Source organism: Scardinius erythrophthalmus (genome assembly GCF_964197995.2).
Source record: "Scardinius erythrophthalmus genome assembly, chromosome: 10".
NCBI lineage: Eukaryota > Metazoa > Chordata > Actinopteri > Cypriniformes > Leuciscidae > Scardinius > Scardinius erythrophthalmus.
The window spans coordinates 35,275,931-35,301,732 of NC_138230.1; the positions used below are offsets into that span (position 1 = coordinate 35,275,931).

General features: G+C 38.3%; 1 protein-coding gene across 2 annotated transcripts in view; it reads right to left on the reverse strand.

Annotated features, from left to right (window-relative positions):
* Positions 1 to 1,378: 1,378 nt before the first annotated feature.
* necab1 (N-terminal EF-hand calcium binding protein 1) overlaps positions 1,379 to 25,802 on the reverse strand; it is a 35,000-nt gene continuing 10,576 nt past the window's right edge. Inside the window, exons 6-13 of one of the 2 annotated variants that reach the window (XM_081376392.1) lie at positions 23,167 to 23,303; positions 8,142 to 8,263; positions 7,590 to 7,666; positions 7,023 to 7,076; positions 4,497 to 4,609; positions 2,428 to 2,505; positions 2,221 to 2,312; positions 1,379 to 2,123 (exon numbers count right to left, since the gene is read on the reverse strand). In XM_081376392.1, coding sequence (XP_081232518.1) covers positions 2,095 to 2,123; positions 2,221 to 2,312; positions 2,428 to 2,505; positions 4,497 to 4,609; positions 7,023 to 7,076; positions 7,590 to 7,666; positions 8,142 to 8,263; positions 23,167 to 23,303 — 702 coding nt within the window. In that variant the 3' untranslated portion in view covers positions 1,379 to 2,094. Of the gene's footprint in view, positions 2,139 to 2,220; positions 2,313 to 2,427; positions 2,506 to 4,496; positions 4,610 to 7,022; positions 7,077 to 7,589; positions 7,667 to 8,141; positions 8,264 to 23,166; positions 23,304 to 25,802 lie in introns of both variants that reach the window. The other variant, XM_081376391.1, reaches the window with a different exon arrangement.

Genomic DNA, 25,802 nt, shown 5'->3' on the forward strand with positions numbered 1-25,802 from the left:
GCCACTCCTTGGTTATCCTGGCTGTGTGCTTCGGGTCATTGTCATGTTGAAGACCCAGCCTCGACCCATCTTCAATGCTCTAACTGAGGGAAGGAGGTTGTTCCCCAAAATTTCGCAATACATGGCCCCGGTCATCCTCTCCTTAATACAGTGCAGTCGCCCTGTCCCATGTGCAGAAAAAAACCCCCAAAGCATGATGCTACCACCCCCATGCTTCACAGTAGGGATGGTGTTCTTGGGATGGTACTCATCATTCTTCTTCCTCCAAACACGTTTAGTGGAATTATGACCAAAAAGTTCTATTTTGGTCTCATCTGACCACATGACTTTCTCCCATGACTCCTCTGGATCATCCAAATGGTCATTGGCAAACTTAAGACGGGCCTTGACATGTGCTGGTTTAAGCAGGGGAACCTTCCGTGCCATGCACGATTTCAAACCATGACTTCTTAGTGTATTACCAACAGTAACCTTGGAAACGGTGGTCCCAGCTCTTTTCAGGTCATTGACCAGCTCCTCCCGTGTAGTTCTGGGCTGATTTCTCACCTTTCTTAGGATCATTGAGACCCCACGAGGTGAGATCTTGCATGGAGCCCCAGTCCGAGGGAGATTGACAGTCATGTTTAGCTTCTTCCATTTTCTAATGATTGCTCCAACAGTGGACCTTTTTTCACCAAGCTGCTTGGCAATTTCCCCGTAGCCCTTTCCAGCCTTGTGGAGGTGTACAATTTTGTCTCTAGTGTCTTTGGACAGCTCTTTGGTCTTGGCCATGTTAGTAGTTGGATTCTTACTGATCGTATGGGGTGGACAGGTGTCTTTATGCAGCTAACGACCTCAAACAGGTGCATCTAATTTTGGATAATAAATGGAGTGGAGGTGGACATTTTAAAGGCAGACTAACAGGTCTTTGAGACAGGTCTCATATATTGTGTTTTCTGGATTTTTTTTTTTTTAGATTATGTCTCTCACAGTGGACATGCACCTACGATGACAATTTCAGACCCCTCCATGATTTCCAAGTGGGAGAACTTGCAAAATAGCAGGGTGTTCAAATACTTATTTTCCTCACTGTAAATGTGTACCTTGAAATGCAATGTAAGTCACTTTGAATAAAAGCGTCTGCCAAATGCTTAAAAAAAGAAAAAAAATTAACTCCTTTAAACAAAATGTCAGATTTTCAGCTCAGCTTTTTGCCTTATCCTTATGCTGACTATATTATATATTTTAATATAATTTAATTAATTTCTAATATAAAATTATATTAAATTAGATGAATATAATATATAGATTATATCTATATATTATATAGAATATTTAAGAGTTTTGAATAGGGGTCTCAGACTATTGGACCACATTGTTTTTTTTTTTGCTTTTTTTTGCTTGTCAACACAAAATGACCAATTTTGGAGCCCAAGATCATGAAATCCTGATCCTTTCCATCCACTGGATGGCAGTGTTGATTCTTGAGAGATGGATGCAATGAATCATAAAAGGACTCAATGAGTCATCTGGCTCTGGGAAATAGTCTAGCACAATCAGTGCTCTCTCTCAGAGGACCAAAAAGAGCTTTCATACGCTGTCGCCATCTCGAAGCTCGTTATGGTTACATGTAGAAAAATCCCAAGAACGATTAAATAAAATACAAACCAGTGCATCAGCTTAGAAACTTTATTAACCACTTGATACTACCTTCACTTGGCAAAACTTAAGACGAAAATTGTGGTTGATCACATTGATTTCATATTTTTATTCAAAGCTGACAAACTACATAAGAAGCGTCCGTGTCAGAGACTCTGATGTGTTCGTGAACAGTGAGATCACTACGCGAGGAGACGGACAGACTGACAGCACACGTCACTGTACTGTCACGCCACAGATGAACACACAGCTTATGCAACTCTGATGGGATTGGAGTGCTATCATAAATACAAAGATCTCATTGCTTTATTTGATATCTACAGTTTACAGTACACTACTCATATAGAGCTAATAATGTAACAACATGGAAAGCAAGTGCTAGTCACTATGACTATACAGCAAATATGAATGCAAGTGCTCACTTCCTCATGACAGTCTTGGCAAGTCAAACTAATCTTAGTTGTTGTTGAGGACCCACCATGACGCTGTAGAAAAAAAACCTTTATTATATTATATTATATTATATTATATTATATTATATTATATTATATTATATTAAGAGATAATTTGTATGTAATTCACCTGGAACCAGCATAGTCGTCATCATTTCTGGCGTCTCTAAGAAATCCACATTGCCTCTCTGAAAGGTTTTACTGTAATTGGTTTGCAGATGACTATAAATAGAAAACAAAAACACTTTTCAGGCAATTATATTACAAGTTGAATATTTTTTACTATTGATTACATTAAGGACTTTTTAGGATTGTATTTTGAAAAGTGGTGACTTACTTCTTCCACACATTGCTTTGCTCCCAGAACTCGTACAGTATGAAGCGGGATTCATTGGCAAGCCGTTGAACTGCAACGCTGCCAAGAGAGCAGAGCCAGTGTAGGATTACTATCACTGGTCATGTCATAAACTTCTACTGGTTTTGAAATATGGTTAAAGTGTACTGCCGAATGTACTGACAAGCTAGCCTGGTTAAAACCAGACCATTCTCAGTAGTAACTGAGTTATGGTCTGGCAAAGCTTCATTAATAACTCATTTCCAAAGGGGCGTCACCAACGGACGTCGCTCAAATGCCTCTGGGCGCAATTGGATAGACCTAAAACCAATCAGAGCGATCGTCATTGTGTAAAGCCGGCCTCAGCGTTTCTGATTGGTGCCGCGATTTCGACGGATTAGAAATGGGGTTGAATGAGCTCTTTGCCAGACTACTTGCAGAGCAAATCTAAATTTGCTGGAAGTTGTCTGGGTTTTCCCAGGCTACTGACAAGCATTTATGTACTTTTAATATGAAAATTCTCTTGATATGTTGTGTGTTTATATATGTTTGTCATTACATATTTGTGATCATAAAGTTGCAATTTAGAACATTTAAAATATATTAACTTTAAATGTAATATTGAACAACATACTGCAATAAAAATTACAATCAAGTACTTTACATGTGCTTTAGTATGTTAGTCAACACATCAAAATAAGTGTACTTCTTTAAAGCAAGACAAAGATTATTCAAACATAATGATTTAAAAGTTTTTGGTAAAAATGTTACATTATTTCAAAGTGCACTTTAAGTGTGTTAATAGTGTTAACACTCTTTAATTACACTTAAATGGCATTTTATTTCAAAAAACATTTCCAAGTGCAGTTTTTTAAAAATACACTATTCATATTTGAAGGGCACGTTTTCATGATGTTTTTTGAACCTAGCCCACATTCCCTTTCACTGAATGGAAAATAGCAGCTTGAACATTCTACAAAACATCTCATTTTGTGTTCCACAGAAGGAAAAAGTTAATACGGGTTTAGAAAAAAATGAGAGTGATTAAATGATGACAGAATTATCATTTTTGGATGAACCGTTCCCTTCATTAAAAATAATGAGAATATTGGTAAGTCATCAAATCCTTCATTCAATGTTCTTGGCGTGAAAGCTTGTCAGTGAGTCATTTGAACTGACGAGCTTGAAGCAAGTCAATTATCTAATAAGCTAAAGTAGAACTCTTCATCCAAGCCATTCCCACTAATTAGCCAATTAGGAAAAAACTCATGATTAAACCAGACAATGGGTTCACTTTTTTAGGGGGAGAATGTTCCAGAGAAATCTACCGCTACCTGACGTGATCACTGACATTTAGTTAAAAGTCAAACCTGGACTGAGGGCTTATAAACACACGGCCACATGCTCGCAGCAAGCTGCAATTCATTCACGGACCGTAAGCTTGCTGATGTTACACAGGCTGACACGTGAGAAACTGGATGTTGTAGCTTAAATATTTCAATTGGATTTTAATGGAAATAAATACATAGTTCAGTCATGAAACTCTTCCACACAGCAAATTGGTTCTCCTAAATCCAGCGGCATGACTATTCAATCTTTTTGCTCAATCAATGTAACCTATTTATTTCTAAATTTAACTATAGGTGCCATAGGAATTTCCTAGCCCCCCTCCTTCCCCAGCACCACCTGCCTAGATCTGATTCTCCCTACTGTCCTAGCAGCAGCAATTATCCTATTCCCTATATATATGCATGTTACGGAAACAGCAGCAGCAGCGTAGAAGATCTAGTCCACCAAAACAAAGTCTGTGTACATTTTATTCTTATCAATAAAATGTTGTTTAAGTCTATTCTGAGAGTTGTCATGATTGAATTCATGGAGAAAACATCTAGATCCACAGTTCTCCACAAACCCAGAAACTGAAATATCTGATTCATCGAATTTAAACACATGGATATAAATACCAATTACTTGATTTGCCTAATGTGGAGAACTTCCCTAGTCTGACTCACAAAGAAAGCTGTATAAATGCAACAGACATTAACCCAGATGCAGTGGCAGTGTGTACTCACTGGAGGCAGCCGGTCTGGGCGCTGGCACTTTCAGTGTACTGCCTGAGAGCCAGCCGAAACTCCTCCACGTCCTCCTCCAGCACGGACAGCTGCCTCTGCACGATCAGGATGTGCTGGGAGGAAGGTCACAGAAGAGAGCAGCCCATCAGAGAACAGCAGTCAGAGAAGACGCCTCATATAGGATTCAGACCATGGGTTATTTATAAAAGTGTGCGAAACTGCTCCTGGATCAGTTCTCTCTTGCAGTACATGAAACCCTGATGTTATTCTGACTGATTATTTATGAAATATTCCCTTTCAAACATATAATAATAATTATATGGGGAAAGTAGTAAGCAAAAAATGTGTCCAAAAAGACAAAGTGATAGGGTTGAGAAGCACTGCAGGAGAAATATTATAAAATTATTATTAAAAATATCAGTAAGGATGGTAAAATTTTTATTGTTTTTAAAAAAAATAAGTCTCTTATGCTCACCAAGGCTGCATTTATTGGATTAAAAGCACAATAAAAACTGTGAAATTTTATTGCAATTTAAAATAACTGTTTTCTGTTTTAATATATTTTAAAATGTTTGAAATTGAATTACTGTGATGGCAAAGCTGGATTTTCAGCATCATTACTCCAGCCTTCAGTGTCACATGATCCTTCAGAAATCATTCCAATATTGCTGATTTGATGTACCCTGGTAATCCAGAGTTCTCGCGAGAGCAGAAGTTGAATTTGCTCAGTGAGTTACTCTGGGGTCGAGTAATGATGCTCATTAATATGCCCCTCGATCTGAGCTGCACCAATCACATCGGGTTATCTGATATAGGCGGGCCAGAGGCGAGCTAAACAGATGACGACAGCGCTGTGACGTCGAAGTCATTAGTAAACATGGCAAGATGCCTATGGATGAATACCAGTTGTTTGAAACGGCTTTGGCCGCTACAATGAACGAGTTAGACTTGGCTTTTTATCTAAAATAGGAACAGAAGACGGCGCTCAAATCGTTCCTTTGCAAGAAGGACGTTTTTGCTGTTTTGCCGACCGGATCTGGTAAGAGTATAATCTACCAGTTAGCTCCGCTGGTAGCTGGGGTTTATTGTTGTGATTGGTCGTAGTGTTATCCAATTGCTTGCAGCGAGATTTTCAAATACACGCTTGGTGCCGCCCCTCGAGCTTGGCGATTTTCATTAGTCGACGCCAGACCATTCATCTTTTAGATTTAGGTCTGCATTTCCAGGCTAGATTTGATGCTCAAGAAACATTTATTATTATTGTTATCAATGTTCAAAAAAGTTTTTTTTTTTTTTGAGAATCATGATTTACATGGCTTTCTGAGTCCCAGACAAGAGATGTCAGATCAACAATATTCCAAAATTAGGGGGTCCAAAAGCTGAATCCAGGAGGATCAAACAAGCAGGAAGACTAAAATGTCCACCAATGGTGCTGTGACTCATTGAGCGTCAGATAAAGCCATGAAGTCGTGCATCATAATAGCTGCTTTTTCTAAAATAGGTTGTTGACAGGTGGCTGAAGGGAACAGTAAGTGAGAGTTCGCACCCTGCAGCAGACGGTGACCTCTTCACAGGCTCTGTGCTTTTGCTATTGCCATTTCCCTTCTTTCACAATCTATCTTTATACACAGAAATAGGGGAATAAACTATTCCCATATTTATCTGCAACAAATGAATGTTATGCCAAGTACGAAGTGTGTCCTTTATAAGTATCCTCAAATCAAGGAGATCTTTGAACATAGTCATATGAACATGATCTTGAAGACTTGAATGATTAATGAGCATGAACAAAGCGATGAAATGATACAGATGCATTAGCAATGCTGAAATTGTTATTCCATGCATACAGTTTGTGCTAGTGAATGTCAGTCTGACAAATGACAAATGGATGCGAGGCTATTTAACTTTAACCATGAAATAGAGTTTCATAGATATTAGAGAGATAAATGATTTCTAATTTGGATGTATTAGAACGTGACTGCATAACAAATGCAATGAATCAGACTTGAAATATCGCTCATTATAAACCGACTGCTTGAAATCCCAGAAAGATCACCCATTTGCTTGTGAAAAGGATGTCTGCGAGTTGCTCTTAAGAGTCATGTGAAATAGGATGGGAGTGTTATTTAAAAAAAAGAATGCACTTGTTTGTAATTTTATGCTTCAGCATGTCCAATATAATGTTGTATTGTGCCTCTATCAGCACAGCAGTCACGCATTACTGTGTTTACAGCTAGTCTCCACAGGGGTCTGGGTGCCACTCTTTCACAAACAGAATCACACACAAACCACCTATTTAATGTCTGACAACAACATCTTGTGAGGCTGAGAGAAAAGCTCTCTGAAAATACTGCACAAAAAAAGATGGCAGAGCCAAATGAGAGAGGAAGATTGACAGACAGAGAAAAGCAATAACTTGGAACTAGTTTTCAGATCCTCACTGTTTCGACGACAGGTGTCTGTGGTCACTGTGTGAATGATTTTCTGGGAATATGGTAATAGACAGAATGATCATAAATTACTTACTGATTTGGTGGTGCTCTCCAACACCTCTTCTTCCACTGGCTCCAAGCGCAGTTCCTATTAATTTAGAAACAAGCTAGTTTTTCCACATGTTTTTAAATCTCATGACAACATGCTAAGATGAAATTAAAATGAAAAAGAAATTGCATGACAAGGAAATTTCCCCCTAAAATGCTTGCCACTGTAATGCAAAAAATCTGACACTGATCAAAGTAATGCGGCATAATCATAATCAAAAAAAGCTGTTTTAAATGCAAAACAAAATAACCTTTTTATTACCATAGTACATGGGTATTTCTTTATTATTACTGTAATTTATTATTTTGCAATTCCCATTATTCTCAATAGTTGTTGTCTGTGTGTGTGTGTGTGTGTGTGTGTGTGTGTGTGTGTGTGTGTGTGTGTGTGTGTGTGTGTGTGTGTGTGTGTTTATTAATGCTTTCTCTTGCATTTTGAGTGAAATATTTGAGGGATTTGTGAGATTTAGCCTCAACAGAAGAATTAGGAGAAGGAGCGATGACAGATAGAGATTTAGCATTATACTGAGAGATCATGTGTGTAGCCTGTTGCCTTTTTCTCGAGACGGTCGATCAGCTTTTGCAGTCTGTTGATCTGAGTTATCCACTGGTTGTCCTCTTCATACAGACCTGCAGAAACACACATTTCATCACACAAATACAGCTCTCTCTTTCACTGCCATATGTCTCTAGGAGGCATTTGCTCTGACTGAATGTAATTGAATTGGAATCAAATGAACTTATGAACTCAAATGAATATCTCCTTATACATTTTTTTGCATGAGGAATTAGCACAATTAAAGATGCTTTTCACCTTACATATACTCTTCTAAATTGTGTATTTGATCTGTCAAAATTAAAACATAAGCCCTACTAGAGAAAAATCCATAGAATATCCATATTACTATAATAATAATATAATAATTTGGTTCCCTTTAAAAGGTAGACTATAATCTATATTCTTTCTCTTGGGTCTCACCGATAGTCTTTCCTCACACTCCCTCCTACCTAAACTTCCTTCCAGATTTGCTCTCAGCTGGATGCCTGTCGGGTGTGCATATGTGCCCTTTTCTTCCTCCAGAGCACTGAGGCAGAGAATAATCACCTGAATTGACAAGGTTCAGAAGTGGGTTGTTTGGAGACAAGCTGTTATTCCTTTGAAGTCTTCGATTAGATCTCCTTCCTGACCAATGAATGGGCAGAACCTCTGGCTTCACTGGCCCCTTTCTGTGATCGAGACAGCACACACAGAGACACGTGCAAAAGCAAACAAAAACACACAATGAATATGTGTACCATGTTTTTTTTCCTCACTCGCTTGTTATCAGCTTCTCATTATTCTGCCCAGGTCATGGGGAGGTCAAAAATAATTATAACATTAGTGTTACATATGGCCAACCAACACCATCTCACGAAAAAAACGTAACTATTTTACTCCCTAAACATACCCATCTCTGGGGTGTATGCAGATCGTATTAAAGCATACGAATACATACGAATTAGCCACCAATTCGGTAAAATGGTTAAAAATTGCCATAAGATTGTGTTGGACCGACTGATAAATATACTTTGGGATTTGAACCCCTCTGAAAATAATAATTTTGAACATGCAGCGGGACTTAGTCTCAGGAGTGAATATTGAGGGACTTTAACAGATCCCATAACAGAAACGTTGAGATAGATAAAGCTGTGTGTACAGCATGTACATAAAATGATTCTGACTTCCCCTCATGCTTTATTTAACATCGTCACCTAAGTACTGTGACAACACCACTAAGGACCACTGAATGCCTATAGAAATACAATGTATAGCCTCTTTAGCTAGACTGGATGACTGCAGCTTTAAACAGCATGTTCCAAATAAAGAATCTGATGAAGAGTGAGATTCCTGGGCTTCACTTCAGACATTTTCAACAGTTTTGGTGCCATGACCCGGAAAGAACTTCTCGCTTAACATCGCTTGAGTGTTCCTCTCTGCAAAGAGAAGGGAAAAATGTTCTTTAGATAAAGAATGTTCTTACCAAACTTTTCGATAAACAGTTCTTTGGGGAACCAAACATGGTTAATGAAAAACATGGTAAAAAAAATAGGTTTAATATGCTGAAAATATATCCAAGTCTCCTGGTTTTCACTTGAGTTTCCAACAAACCCCAGGTGTCAACGTAACATATCCTGTAGATAAAATTTGTATCTTCATATCCTAATGAGGGGAAATAAGGAAAAACACAATCTATTGCTTATAGTATATGTCAGTTGCTTGTAGTATTCGGTATGTATATATTTATCTATTGCTTGAAGTATATGTAACATGTTGACACATTTTGAAGAAAATGCGAGTGTAAAACACCCCACCATATGCTAGGGTGTTGTGGGTAGTTAGCGGGGTGTTATGCGATTCAGTTACAAGAATATTGAGAAAGATTTTTTTGTCCAAAGATGGTTTGCGTCCCTAATTAATAGTAAATCTATGGGATTATTTGGCACACCTCCCTTAAGCAAGTTGCATGATTTGAGGTATCATTCATGTCCATAGTATAAATTGTGTGGGATGCGTTACATGCCTAAATATATACTAAATGTACACATTCTTGAAATCCCAAACCCATAAGCAATAATAATAGTGATTCTTCCCTTTAAAAATTGTGTTATAATCCTACATTATCTAGGGCTTTTCGCTGCAGTAAAAGCTAAAATGCCTATGCTAATATCATTCATACACTGCATCTAATTGAATTGCATTAGCAGAAACAGTGTATTCATATGCAAATGATGCTTCAGTGTTTTCATCCATCATCACAACGCAGTTCTTAAACATTACGACACTGATGCCTCTTTGATTGCACAAGACCTTTCTACCCTGCTCCTCATGCTACCAATTAAAATAAACAAAATAAGTCAGCTTGATTCTTCCACGCTTTCTTCAAGAACAGGAAATCTATCTATCTATCTATCTATCCAACCATCCATCCATCATCCATCCAGTAAGTATAGCCATAAGTGGAATGAGAGCAGTCAAAATTAACCCATATGGATGATTCAAGACTTGATCCTGATAATCTGGTTAGAGTTTATTTTGCAGTAATGACCACCTGATTGTACATTACCCCTTACTTTATGATAAAGTAATCATGACATATATTTTGTAACTGAATACCATTTTACTACTCGGTTGTGAGAGTGAAAAATACGAAATCTAATTATATCAGCTGTTCAGCTGTTCTCAGCAGCAGAGGAATGCTGTGCCTATTTTAACTCTGAGACAATGAAATAAATAGAGGCAGGCAGGTGTCAAAATTAAAGCTCGGTTGGCTGCTCATTATCCCTAAAGACACTGTTGCGCAACGCACATCCTGAGGGGAGCTTACCCTCCGTGGTTAAAAATGGCTCGCAACTGCATCAGCACACCGAATTCAGCAGCAAATCTGCTTGAGCCACACAGGTGAAATTCAGCTAGAAAATCAGAGCCACACAGGTGATTAAACTCAGCTGGAGTCACATCCACAGACCTGCATGAACCAACTGACAAATGCAAGGAATCGTTCTCTAGAGATCAGACACCTCTTATAAAGTGCATACACTCTGGGCTGTTTACACGACACCTTCAACTAAAAACATAAAACTTTTTATGCATTTTGGCGGTTCAACAGCATTTTGGGTGCCTGAAAGCGCAAGCTTTTGAAAACGGGTTTCAAAGTGTACGTTTTTGAAAACGGTCTCTGTGTAAACATGTCACGGTTTTGGTTTTGGTCCATGTTCTATGTCATTAGCCGCGTTTCCATTAGGCTACCCTTCAAATTGTGCAAATTGAAATTGCGAATTGAAAAAGCGCTCATTGGAAACACGTCAATTTTGCAAAAACTCCCATTTATCGCAAAAAAGTTTTTACGCTCGCATGAGGTGGTTTTTCAGGCAATTCGAAAAAGAAATATTTAGCAAAACTGCAATGGAAACAGTTTTTGCACATTTACAGGTCACCTGACTTAGAAGGCGCGGTGTGTTTGGACAGAATACAAGACGGAGTTCTTTATTGAATTCATAAAAGACAAAAGAATGACAGAAATACTGGATTCTAAACCTCAAAGAAATGCCACAATCAAGAGCTCGGAGCAGAAATGAGTGAGAAAAACCCAGACACACTTCATATGTGCTGCTCACAGACACAGTATAAGGGTCTCTCCTTGCCATTTATGCTTGGATAAACACACCTACATTTCCTTCCATTAATAATAATAATGTCTAGTGCGGTACATGGCTGTGATATATATAAACCTACCAACGTCTGTTGCCATGATTTTTGGAATGACTTAACGCGAGAGGAAAAATGACGTTTTAGTCGCATAACATCAGTTAATGGAAACGCCGTCATTTCGCAATAGTTTTTTATCGATATTTAGAAATAAATCACAAAAGTTTTGCGCGAATCTTTAATGGAAACGTGCCTACTGTCATTTGATTCCCTGTGTCATGTGAACCTGCCATGTGTCTTGTCATTGGTTAATCGTCTGATCATTATTCACAGGTGTTCCTTGTCTTGTAATTAGTCTGTGTATTTAAGCCCTCATGTTTGTCATGTGTGTCATGTGTTTTGGTCTTGTATTTTGATTGTGTAATGGCTGTCGGTGAGTCTTATGTTTCATGGTTTGCCATACCAAGCCTTTGTTTTGGATCTTTTGAATAAACTGCACTTGGGTTCCACAAACTTGCCTCCAGTGGATCCCTACATAACAAAAACGTGAATCTCTGAAGACGATGACGTCATGCACATGCGTGTTACATGTTCAGTCTATAGTGTTTCATCGCCATCTAATGGCCTGGCAACAGAAAACAGCTTGTTTTTTTTTTCATTTTTGCGGATCTGTGTAAATGGTTCTTTATTGGCATCTGTGAATCAATGGAGAACCTTTTACATCCATGGAACATTTCCAATGCACAAAAGGTTCTTTATAGTGGAAAAGGATTCTTAGGATTAAAAAGTTCTTTGCACTATGAAGAAAAAGTTTTTTTTAGGAACTGTTCACTAAAATTATCTTTGGGGAACCAAAATGGTGGTTCTTTATAGCATTGCTTTGAAAACTCCCTTTTGGAAATTTTATTTTTAAGAGTGTAAATGAAAATGATGCCCTGTGAAAAACAAAAATGAAGCCATATCAGCAGTACTGCTGCTTCCTAATAGCTGGTAATGGTCGTCTTTGCACACAGAATGCAGCACACCGGTGCTGTAAATGGGGTGAGTGCTCCTGTGAGGTGTGGATTCAGATTTGAGCTCATCTCCCTCGTTTCATCCCTGTGTGCGGTGCTGCTCCTCAGAGAGCCTGACTCGACGCTTCAGACAGAATAGAGAATGGACCACTCTATTTCAATTTGTTCTGGCCACTAGCCACTTTCAGCACATCTAACGCAGTGGGAATCAATCCCTCCTGACCAGCACACAATGAGAAGCCTTTAGGCTCAAAATGTGTAAACAGTTCATACAAAACACCAATGTTATGAAACTCAACACTGTCAACTGTGACACAAAAGCATGGTGACATAAGAGGTTACACGTGTGTTCTGTCCTTGGAAAAAAATTCCTTACGAAATTTCATTATGAAAATGGAGTGTGCTTATTTGTATACTGAATGTGCACTTGCAGTGAACTTCAAATATTAAAAAACTGTACTTGCATGATGTATAACATTAATTAAATAAAACATCACTTTAGTGTAAAGTACAATTAAGTACACTTTTAAAAAGTGCACCTTGTAATAATGTCACATTAACAGGTTTATCTTAAAGTACCATTTAAATCATTATGTTTTAATAATATTTTGTCCTGCTTTAAAGAAGAACACTTATTTTGATGTGTTGACTAATGTAGCCTAGGCTACTAAATAACATGTACGGTTCAATACAAATGACAAATTAATAAAGTATGTTTTAGTTTACCATAAATGCATGTCAGTACATCCGGCAGTAGGCTACACTTAAACCATGTTTCAAATTACTTAATTACTAGAAATTACTTAAGTGAGCAAAAAAAATAAGGTAATAAGGTCTCTTTTTAAAAGTATGCTAAAGTGTACTTCTTTTTCACAAGGTTTGTACCCTTTTGGATCTTGCCAGCCTCTGGTCACGCAGCGTGATCATTCTGCCAAACATCTCCTTTTGTGTTCTAAGGAATAAAGATAAAAAGGATTTGTGATGATGAGGGGGAGTAAATTATGTTTTCATTTCGGTTGAACTATCCCTTTAAATGCCTAAATATGTGTTCTGTCAAAAATCATCCAACCAAGAAAAAGGTCAGAGGGGACTTGGCATGCCAGTGCAGTGGAGATATTTTGAGTGTGCCCATGGGATTGTGAGTGAGGCTGTAGACTTGGTACAGTTGTAGTATCATTTACATTCATTTAGCAGACGCTTTTATCCAAAGCGACTTACAAATGAGAACAATAGAAGCAGTTAAACTAACAATGGGACAACAATATGCAAGTGCTATGATCTTTCCTAGTTTAATCTAATGCAGTATGTGTACTTTTTTTTATAAAGATAATAGATATAGAATAGAAGATAAAGTGTAAGTATTAATGGATCAAGTGTTGCCGAAAAAGATGCGTCTTCAGCCGTTTCTTGAAAATGGCCACGGACTCAACAGCTCTGGTTGAATTGGGCAGGGCATTCCACCAGCATGGAACAGACCAGAAAAAGCCTCAGGGACCATCCAAACCTGCAACCTAACACTGTTGTTCTGATTCTAGATCCTCAATTTCCCAGATCCCAATGGTCAGTGGGTAAGGTCATCTCCCTTCATCCCAGCAAGGATGGCCGTTGTAGGGTTGCTGATGTCCAAGTCAAGGACAGGACATATACAAAGCCCGTTGCCTGCCTCATCCTTCTTCCGGCCCTACCTGATCTCCCCTGATTGATCAAATTTGCTATACAAATCTGGGGGCGGCTGTTGAGAAGTTTTTGTGTCCCTAAGCTGCAAGGTGCAAAGCATGTGCCACACCCCTCTTAGGCCCCGATCACACCTAACGCGTTTTTCAGGTTCGAAAACGCGAGGTACACAGACAGCACTGCCCCATCACACAGAACGAGCAGTGCGCTGCGTTTTTTATGTTGCTAGGCAACCACCGAAACAGCTGTCCTGTCAGTGAAGTAAACGTCAAATCAGCCTTTTATTAACGTTGTTAAGCTCCTGGTAACCCGTAAGAGCACCACAAGTTTATCCTCCATCATCGCGCTCTCCGGGCGTTCGAGCAACTGTATCTTTCATCACTAAAACGGAAGGCCCGCCTCTCCATTCATTCGATTGGACAGTGGAAAAAAACATGATGATGTCGGGCGCTTTTTCTGCTCAGAGTTGCTTTTTTTTCAACTGCAAAAACGCAAGGCGCAGCAGGCGGTAAAACGCGAGGCGTCCGGGGCGCATAAACAGCGCGCAGAACGCTCACTGCCATAGAAAACCAATTGAAAAAAGGCGATGGGCAAATGAAGCCTCATGAAGCACTGAGGCTTTCCCCTGAATGTTTCGGGAAAAGATTTGATGCATCAAGAGTGTCGAAAACAGCGCCATCTTGTGGCAGGTCAAATTTATAGCAGCCATGTTTATGAGCAGCTGAGTGCGCAGCGCCGTTGTTTTATCCATTAAGCACAAATAAAAAAGCACAAATAAAAGCCTGACAGCGCTAAATGTTCAGTTTTCTGATAATATAATTCACATATTAAAGTGTGAAAATAAAATAAATGTAATATTAATACTATACAGAAATAAAAATACCAAAGAGTTGCTTGATGCAAGTAAATGTTGGTCTAATTATTTTATGCTTTCTATGCTGTTTATGTGTCAGAATATATGATCATGTAACATAGGCTGTTAATTATCTTAATTATATATATATATATAAAAAAAAAGTAAATGGACTTAAACTTCCAAAAACCTGTAAAGTAGGGGTCTAGGTTCAAACATTCCGACACGCAAAGTGAAGCATTCACGTGACTGGAAAGAAAGTGAGGCTTCGTTTTTGTTTTTGTTTTCTCTGAAAACAATACGCGCTCCGGCACGGAGCTTCATGAGAAATTGCACTGCATATTCAATACTCGTTTGAAGCTTCAGTGTCAAATGTAACATCACTAGCCTCAATGTATTGCTTAAATAATTTAATTGTTCATGAATTTCCTGTGAATTCAATGTAACATTGGCAGTTACCATGAAATTGATCTGGCATTGTTTATTGTAAACTAAAACACTGTTTTTCTGTTCTTTTGTAGAAACCACATGCGCACACACACACACACATACAATACCTGATTGGATGTAAAATAAAGACCTTTATACCTGAATGACTAGACTGGACCTGTTCTTACCGACAGCCCCATTGGCTTCAAGCTCACTACCTAAGCATCCCCTTACTCCTTTTCATGCATTGCTGAAGGTTTTTAATGATGCACTAATAACCTGTGATTCTGACGACTATGCTGTTATTGTGCTTTTAAATTTAACTGCTGCATCTGATACAGTAGATCATGCTGTTCTTATTGCCCGGTTGGAACATTGTGCAGGCATTACAGGCAGTGCACTGGACTGGTTTAATCTTAGCTTACCAACAGAAGCTTCTCAGTGAAGATTGGAGAACATGCCTCTAGTAATGCTCTGTTATCTTGTGGGCTCCTCAAGGGTCCATTTTGGTCCCCATTCTTTTTTCTTTATACATGCTTCCACTTGGTTCTATTATTAGAAAACATGGGCTGTCATTCCATTGTTAAGCGGACGACACTGATATGAACATAAAATAAATGCTTAGCTTTCACTGTTATGCCGACAATACTCAGCTGTATATTTCTTCAAAACCTAACGAAACTTACCAATTCACAAAACTAACGGAATGCATAGCTGATATAAAAAATTGGATGACTCGTAATTTCCTATTACTTAATTCTGAAAAAACAGAGATTCAAATTATTGGACAAAAAACTTCCTCACGTAATAACCTAGAATACTGTCTAACACTGGATGGCTGCTCTGTTAATGCCTGGCTCACACTACAGGAGTTTTAGGCCGATTTATGCCCGATTTACCCCTCCCGAGAATCTGAGAAAAAATCTTGTCGAGGACCTCGATCGGTTCCGATGTTCGGCGCAGATTATCTGGTAATGTGAGGCGTTCACAGATCGAATCTTGCCCCTCCCGATCTGCTCTCACACAAATCGGGCTCGCCCCGATCATATCAAACATGTTTGATATTTATCGGGATGAGCAAGATTGTGATTACGTCAGTGCTGTCAAAAAGACAGCAGGGCTGTCGTGCTGAAGGAATTTCCCTTGAGATAATTTTAAATGACTCAACTCGATATGCGTTTTTATCTCCATTTATTTATTGCTAAATAAATAAGTATTACGCTGTGGTCAGCAGGCACAAACGTTACATGTTCAGTAATGAAACCGAAACTAAAAAGCGCGTTAAAAAGCGTGTGGATTTCAAAATCAATGCACGCATCACCGGATTTAAAAATGCACATCTAGCTTGTTGCACGCACACATATTATGCCGAAATAACGATAGTATATTATGTTAACATTATTAGCCTAATAATAATAAATCTTTAATTAATATTTGATTGAATGCTGAATGTTGTGCTTGGTCAATTTAATAAAACGAATAGGCTACTTTAATTGTGACAATTAAAATGATTGAATATTAAATATTAAGTGGACAATTTTTGCAATAGTATTTATATGCTATCTAGCACCCCCTCGTTAAAAAAATATCTCGCACCGCCCCTGGCCCACGTATTAAAAAATCGGGCTATTTTTATAAAAATATATTTAAATCGGGCTCGGGCTCATAATTACAGTTATGTTAATGTGTTGTGTTGTGTTGTGTTGTGTTGTGTTGTGTTGTGTTGTGTTGTGTTGTGTCGGGCCGGGCCGGGCTCGGACACAACGTGCATGGGCTCGGGTAGGGGTCGGGCTTGATTTTTTTGGGCCCGATCTAAGCTCTTAACTCAAAGTACCGGTAGGTTCAAAGTCTCTGTGCGTGTGTATGTGCGTGCATGCGTGTGTGTCTCATGGCAATGCATATCCCATATGTTTCCATGTTTTTACACTTCAGATCTGCTGCGTGAGATCACGTGAGACGCTTCCTCTGGCACGATAATCTTAATAACATTTTGTAGTGTGTGGTGCACCGCGATTTTCAAACCTTGTAGTGTGAGCATGTTTAAGATTTGGGGGAAGAAAATCTGCAAAGATTCTCCTTAAGTGTGTGCTTCAACCAGATTTCAAAATCGGTTAGGATTTTAAAACTCCTGTAGTGTGAGCCAGGCACAAGTCTTCGTCGTCGGTTAGGAACCTGGGTGTGCTCTTTGATACCAATCTTTCATTTGAAAGTCACGTGCCTAGTATCTGTAAAACTGCATTTTACCATCTTAAAAATATATCTAAATTACACCATATGTTCTCAGTGACAAATGCGGAACAATTAGTTCATGCGTTCATGACCTCAAGGCTAGATTATTGTAATTTTCTACTGGGTGGTTGCCCTGCACGCTTAATAAACAAACTACAGCTAGTTCAAAACACAGCAGCTCGAGTTCTTACCAGAACCAGGAAGTATGACCATATTAGCCCGGTTCTGTCAAAACTGCACTGGCTCCCTATTAAACATCACATCAATTTTAAAATATTGCTGATCACTTACAAAGCACTAAATGGTTTAGCTCCGCAGTACTTGAGCGAGCTCTTAACAATTATAGTCCTTTGCGTTTATTGCGATCTCAAAATTCCGGCCAGTTGATAATACCTAGAATATCAAAATCGACTGTTGGCGGTAGATCCTTTTCCTATTTAGCACCAAAACTTTGGAACAGTCTTCCTAACATTGTCCGGGAAGCAGACACACTCTGTCAGTTCAAAGCTAGACTAAAGACACATCTCTTTGACCTAACATTCACATAATACATTACAGACTTCTAGAATTCAGTGTTAGGCTGCATAGATTAGGTCAGCTGGAACCGGGAACACTTCCCATAAATCTTGATGTACTCATTACATCATAAGAAGAATGGCATCTACGCTAATTTTAGTGTCTTTTGTTTATCCCAAGGTTTTCCCGCAGCCTGCCGGATCCAGGCCGTATCCAGATCTGATGAAGGACCTGCGCCTGGACCCGATGACAACGCAGTGCTGAAGTGCCAACTAGTCTCTCCCTATGGAGGATCCCTTTACCACTCTACAGATAAAGCGTTGTCGGGAAACTCAATTCGCGTATCTACCCCGAATTGATAAAATAAAATAAAATTCTGTATCAAATATTATAAGGAAACACCAGTACTTTGTTTAGGCCTGGTTTGTAGGGAAATCGAAACTTGCGCACATATATTCAAACGCACATAACTATAGAACCAATTCTTAATGCGCATGTGAACGCCATCAGCGTTTCTCACAGGTTCGCGTTTAAAGTCTGTGTAGAGAGAATGGTGTCGTCTTAGCGGCCCCTAATTTAAGACGGAAGCGAATCAATCAAAACTAACTTTAGCTGGAAAATAACTTATATAGCTTATAATAACTTAAAGTGTAAGTTGCAGGTTAACCACCACAGCCAATTAATGTGTAAATTAAAGTGCTCTATATGTATATATTTAATTATTTCGGTCTTAAAATGCGTTAAAATAACATTTATTGGGGTTTCTTCAAAGGTAGCGTGTTTTTTCAGTTACTGGGTGATGACGTCACAAGAGGAACTCGCAAACCATACTCAGCTAGATTCCTACTGTATTATGGCTATTTGGAGAACGACTGAGGATGCGGAAAACCATCAAATTCTTTATGGACCACAGCCCTACAATTTTTAACTGGTCAGGCGTGAGAGAGGGCAGCCATATGGCACTCAAAGAGTTATTAATGCTTGGTGTGAGGAGAATAAGTGGAGGGTTAGCCAGGTGTCCCGGTGAGTAACGTTAGCTACGTTAGAGCTCGTCTGGTGCAAACTTAACCTGGATAATATAACGGAACAAGCAGTCTTTTCAAAATATTGCCGTCATGTAGAATAGCAAGGAGGGACAACGACTGAAGACATTATTTACTTACAGTAAGTCAGTCCAAATCAGAGCTGTAGAGATGCACACACTGCACAGGCATCAATCTCATCGATGCCTCAAACGTCATGTACTTCCTCAATCCATGCGTTATCAGTTTCTCACGATTTAATTAGCGATGTTTATTGTCAGAAAAGAAAAAGAGAGATCGATGTCCCCATCACTGTGTGTGTGTGGGCTATCAGCAGTGGAGAGTGTGTGCTGCCGTGAGGTGAACGCGTTTAGGAGTTTAGTGGAACAGCTCAACCTGCGACCGACTGATATGACGTGCCTGAACCCGTTTGTTTTGCGAATAGCTTATTCTCATTTCAGGCAGGATCACGGTCCCCTTGAAGTCAGCACACACGAGTATGTTTACAATTGAGTTATTTTATCCATAATTTTTTTTTATCAAATAAAACATACAACCAACTTTTCTGAACTTATGTAAGGCGAATATAGCTGCTAGCGTACGGTGACTCTACTAGTGAGTTCCTCTTATGACGTCACGCCCCATCTAGTGGAAGGGAGCGGGAGCGGTTAAAACCACTGTTAAAAGTGCCAACTTTTCGTATTATATCAGCATTTTGGTATAAAAAACAATGGTGGGCGGTTCTTATCTTTATGTTTAATAAACACATTGCATTACTTCGTGAAAAATTTAACCTGCAACTTACACTTTAAGAACCGCTATAAAGCCAAAAGAATCTCTGTTACCTTAAAATATACGTTTATCTCTGTAAAGCTGCTTTGAAACAATCTACATTGTTAAAAGAGCTATATAAATGAAGATGACTTGACTTGACTTAAATGCATAATATTCAATAAAAAGAAACATGAATAAGATTTATTCATGTTTCTTTTTTATTTATTTTTATCATTGCAAAAAATGAACTAGATTAATCAAATTTTTTTCCTGTGATTTATTCACGATGAATCGCCATTAAAAAAAACTAATGTTTTTAATATATTTTATAATGTAACAATTTCACAGTTAATCTCCAAATAAATGTAGAAACAACATAAAGACAGTTTTTTTTAAATATGTCTAAAAGGTAGGAATTCTACAGAAATTGAATAAAGTTATCTCACAGTTTGCACTGCATAAATGTTAAATTATATATAGAATAATCCTTATTAAAGTTACAAAAGTTCTTTAGTCAAGAGCAGTGAGTGATTTTTCTGTTACATTTGTTCTTTGATTACCTTTACTGACAGTAAAGCTTTATTGGCTGCTGTCCCTTTAAAACATGCCGCTGCTGACAGACGCGGATCTCACACGCGCCTCATTCTCTCACAACTCTTTACCTTCATTTAATACTTTATTTAACTAATTTAAGACTGCTCAGTCTGCTCTTATGAGGATACTCAACAAAATGGACATTTTGGCATAATTGCGTGTTAGTGTTCGGTCAACTTCAAGCCGAAAGAGAACTCAGTTCTGACGCTCAATTTGTCTTGGCTTGAATGGTTTAAAAGCATTTGCAAGAATAAGAGCGCATCATATAATGTAACGCCAGCCAAAAGATGAAAAACAGAAAAACGGATGCTGCGTAAATTGCTTTAAATATTTAACACTGAGTCTTCTCTTTTTCTACCAGTTTCTACCAGTGAGGCTTTTTTAAACGTTCTAAATTTGAATGAGAGTAAAATGGAAATTATTATATTTGGACCTTCCGATTCCTCTATCACTCCTAAACTAAATTTTGGTGGTTTGTTCTCTTGTGTGAAGCCCTGGGTGAGAAATTTGGGCATGGTGTTTGATGAATGTAAATTTGATGAAATTTAGTAGTGAAATCCTGCTTTTTCCTAGCCTGGGTCTCCCCATGCTGCCTTGCGCGCAGCGCGATTTTATTCACGCTGCTAGGCAGCCTGGACACCATGGACCAGATTTTCCCCTCAAAAAGGGAACCAATCACAGAACAAGGAGGGAGCAGCAAGACGATGACGACGTCTATGAGACACACCGTCACCGAAGCAGTTTGTTTATCTTTGGATCCAACATTGCATCAGACGCGAAGTTACCTTTCGATGCAGCCTTAGATAGTGTTCTAAGTAGTTTAGAACGCAACTTTATTTCGTCGTCTTCCTCGTCGAATTTCTGTCGCTCTACATACGTCATCTGGTATAATTGAAACGATTGGCTATGAGCTACATACAGGCGCATTTGATAGACATTCGTAGTGCCCAATAAACGGCTCTGGGCATTCGTAAACCACACCTCAAATACGAGAAAATGAACATGTGGTTCCCAGACCACGTCTCAATGAGACGAGGTCTGACGTTAGCCAGGCTAGCTTTTTCCAGCTCCGACTGCTATCAAAAGTAAAGACATTTCTTACTTTTAAAAATTTAGAAAAAGTAATCCATGCATTTATTTCTTCAAGGCTGGATTACTGCAATTCTCTTTACGTTGGGATTAGTCATTAAGATATGTCACAATTACAATTAGTCCAAAATGCGGCAGCTAGACTTCTGACAGGTGCACAAAAACAGGATCATATCACTCCTATCTTACGTTCCTTACGGTGGTTACCAGTGAGTGGATTTTAAACTTTTACTTCTCGTGAACAAATCTTTAAATGGTATGGCTCCACCCTACCTGTCTGTCCTATTGACTGAGCACCATCCAATTAGATCACTCCGGTCGTCCAATCAGAGACTGTCTGATAGAGTCTATCCCTAAGTCAAGATTGAAGTGTAGGGGGGGACCGTGCCTTTTCTGTAGTTGCCCCCACACTCTGGAATGACTAGCCCATTTCGATTAGACTGGCCTCATCTTTATCTGTTTTTAAATCTAAGTTAAAAAAAATTTGTTTGATAAAGCATTTAATACATGTTGAAGAACCCTTCCATTGTTCTTCATTGTTATTTTAAAATGAAGCACTTATTTTATGGTATTTTACTTACATTTTTATTTGTACTGTGTTGTATTGTTGTTAGTTTTTGTGTTTTTAGTTATTGTAATGCACATTGGATAATGTGGGTTGTATTTAATTGTGCTATATAAATAAATTGCCATTGCCATATCAGAGCCAGAGTGTTTTTAAGAACAGACAGAAAAAGAAAAGGAAGCACTTCCTTTTAAAACCCAACTTCAGCATCCATAATTTCTTTATGCCAGCTGCTCCAGCTAATTTTCGTGAGATCGTAAGGTGAGTGGAACAGCACAGCTGCTGCATACTGAGAGGGAGGGGAGGTAGTGGGCACATTATGACACACACACACACACACGCAGCCCTGTAGCATGCAATCATCCAGGTGCTGGAACAAAACAGCTAATTCTGCATTCTAAATTCTGCGCTCTACTGACCCCCACGGTGGGCCATGCAGCAGACCCTCATCTGCAGTGAGTCAGAGACACTGTGAGCTTGAAATGAGCTGCTAATCAACCGCAACACACAAACACACACACAGGTTCTGGTGATTCGGTGACAGTTTAAACTGGCATTTGTCCCCTTTCTGCACAAAAACAAAAGCCTGGGTCATCAGTCTGCTGCTCACCTGGTCTATTAACAATTTATGCCGTTGATGCTCGAGAAATTCAGTCCCAAGGATGACTGTGCACAGAATCCTTTTTGCTTGTGTCAGTGCACAAGGGCTGTCTACATGAATGTTGCAAAGTGAAATGGTGTGTTTAAATCTAAGGGGACTCTGCATGTCCACTGGTGCAGAAGAAATCCACTCAATACCACTAAAAATGCTAGGGTCTGATGATTTTGGAGTGTGTGATTGCTTTCAGTACATGGTCAATAAAGTCATCATATGTATGAGTACAGTTGTAAGAATGCATATCTTAAATCCTGTTACAGTTTAGCCTCAATGGAAGCACTCAATTGAAATTTAAAAAAAAAAAAAAAAATAGTGTAATATTGGTTTTGCATAAAGTTGAACATTTCTCAGCTTTCAGCGCGTGTTCCTCAGTGCTTGTAACGCTATCTCACACAATCCCCAGTGCAAGCATGACATTCAGCTTCCGAATAGAATTATTGAAAATATCCACTCAACTCCTTGTTTGGTACATTCTTGGCAGCAATTGTATGTTTAATAAAATGTAAAAGTGTGTTCTGTGTCACTTGCCTCTCCTGCCGGGTCTGCTCAGCTGTGGTCTCCATGGCACACTCCAGAGAGCTCTGGAGAGACTGCAGCTGACTGGTGGTCTCCTTCAACAGGAAACGGGTCACAAACTGCTCCAGATGCGTGGCTTCCTGGTAGTCCTGCAGATTAAATACACAGTTTTCATTGTCACCGCTGCTGTAGAATGGGCTTTAAACATACACTGGCCTTTTAGGCAGAATGTTAATTTTATATAAGTATATAATGTATAATTTATATATAACACCATTCAAATAGTAAGATTTTACTTATATTCACCTGCATTTTTTCAAAAGTGATATTCGGAATTATTATTACAATTTCAAACTGTTTATATTAATATATTTTCAAATGTAATTTATTCCTATGATGGCAAAACTGAATTTTCAGCATCACTACTCCAATCTTATTATCATCAATGTTGAAAACAGTTGTGCTGCTTAATGTTTTTGTGGTAACCATCAGAGATCATTCTAATATGCTGCTTTGCTGCTCAACAAACATTTCTAATTTTTATCAATGCTGAAAACCATGGAAACCATGATACGTAAATAAAAGACCATTCATTTGAAATACAAATCTTTTGTAACTTTATAAATGTCTTTACAGTCACTTTTGATCAATTTAATGCATACTTTCTGACTAAAAGTATTAACTTTGAACCGATATAATGCATAATTAATATATAAATCTTATCAAAATAACTTTTATTCACAGTGACAGCCCCAAAGAAATTAAAAAAGGATAACAATAAAAAGCGCAGTGTAGGTTTCTGCATTTAGACAGCTGAATAAATGCATATGAGCCAAGCTCATAATACTCCCTATAAACCAGAACATTTCACTCTATCTTAAGTTCTTTGCAGATACTTGCAATCATGTACATAAATTAAACAGTTCATGCATCATAAGTCAATAAATCATCAAGGGGACAAATAAGACTGAGGGATTTAAAATGTTGGAGATGGTGTTTTTATTGCTCAACAGGTGATAAATCACCATATGTAGCTCTCTAACAGTTCATTGTAAAGCATTATATATTGTGTAGGGTTATCAGCACCGTCACGCAGAACCGAAGCACAATGTTCTTCTGCAAAATGCATGCAATTTAGTTTTTTAACTGCTGGAGGGCCATAAGTTCCATAGTGTACCTTTAATAATATAACTAGGCTATCTCAAACCGAAGTGCCAGAATTTTTGAATGTGATTTTGTCTCGCATCCGCAGACTCAAAGCTGCAGGGGTATGTTATTTGCGGGTGGTACATCAGTTTTTCAACGTTAGGAATCAACAGCCGCCTGTATAATTATGTTGCGTGCCTGAGCAACCATGTTCTGTCACTATAAGAAAAGCCATTATTAAAGCTGTGAACATCCCTTAGCTAACAAGACACATAATTCTTCTGAGCATCCAATAATGAAACAGGTGCTGCACATCTATTATGAACTACAACATCTATTATGATGTTGACATTCATAAGATAGGGAAATCCAACACATCAACCACCAACACATGTATTTACAAAGCAGGATATATCGACAGACTTTCAGAATCACCAGCAGCATGATTCACAGCTCTATAACCTGTGGATGTTTAACAAGCAGCACACATAACTAATCTTTCCTTCCAGTGCCAGTGCTTGTGGCTGACATTTTCATCAGTTTACACAACAGCCAATCTCGTAACGGTATATTCACACTCACACACAATTCTGTTGTTTCCAATAACTAAGGCAAGCAATCCATGTTGAAAAAGATGTCATCCTTATGAAAACGTCTGGAAATCTGGAGATAAAATCATAAAATATAAAAGCAATATTTTTTTAAGATTTGAGCTATTAATCTGTCTTAACTCTACCTGCAAACTGAAGGTAAGAGAAATTGTCTGGATGATACGAGCACCCACAGTATGACATTCAGATGTGTGGTTGCTGTTTATAGAGGTGGCCCGAGGGCAGAGACCACACGAATCACAGCAGCTGGTTTGCGCACCCACTCATGGCCCTATTCAATAAACACAACGCTATCTGTTGTCATACAGCATAACTATCTGTTGTTGCTCATGAATAATGGAGCTCATGCATTAGAGATGTACAGATTATCAAGTGGTGTGAATAGAAAGATCAAAGAAATGTGGCTCCTGATGTTTTTTTTTTATTACACTATATATATATATATATATATATATATATATATATATATATATATATATATATATATATATATATATATATATATATATATATGCTTCAAAGCCATTAGACACAAACTTGAAAATCTAATTTTTTATTGTTCATATAATGTTAGCATCTCATATATCACTGGACTGTAGTTCCTGTTTTAATGCTCAGAAATGCATTTTCGTTCAAGTTTTGTTCAACTGTTTAAATATTTTAAGCACTGCAAGCGGAGACATTCAACTCACTTTTTGTTTCTCACTTTGAGTTTTAATACTGTGAATTCGGCTTTTGCCTCTAAATGAGAAGTGTGTTATTCCTCATACTCTCTGAACATTGCAAAACTGCACCAAATTGAAATGAAATTCTGGCTGCACAAAGCAGCACCTGTCAATGTACCTAAACCTTTAAAATCATGCAGTGATAAAACATGTTTTACCTCTCATA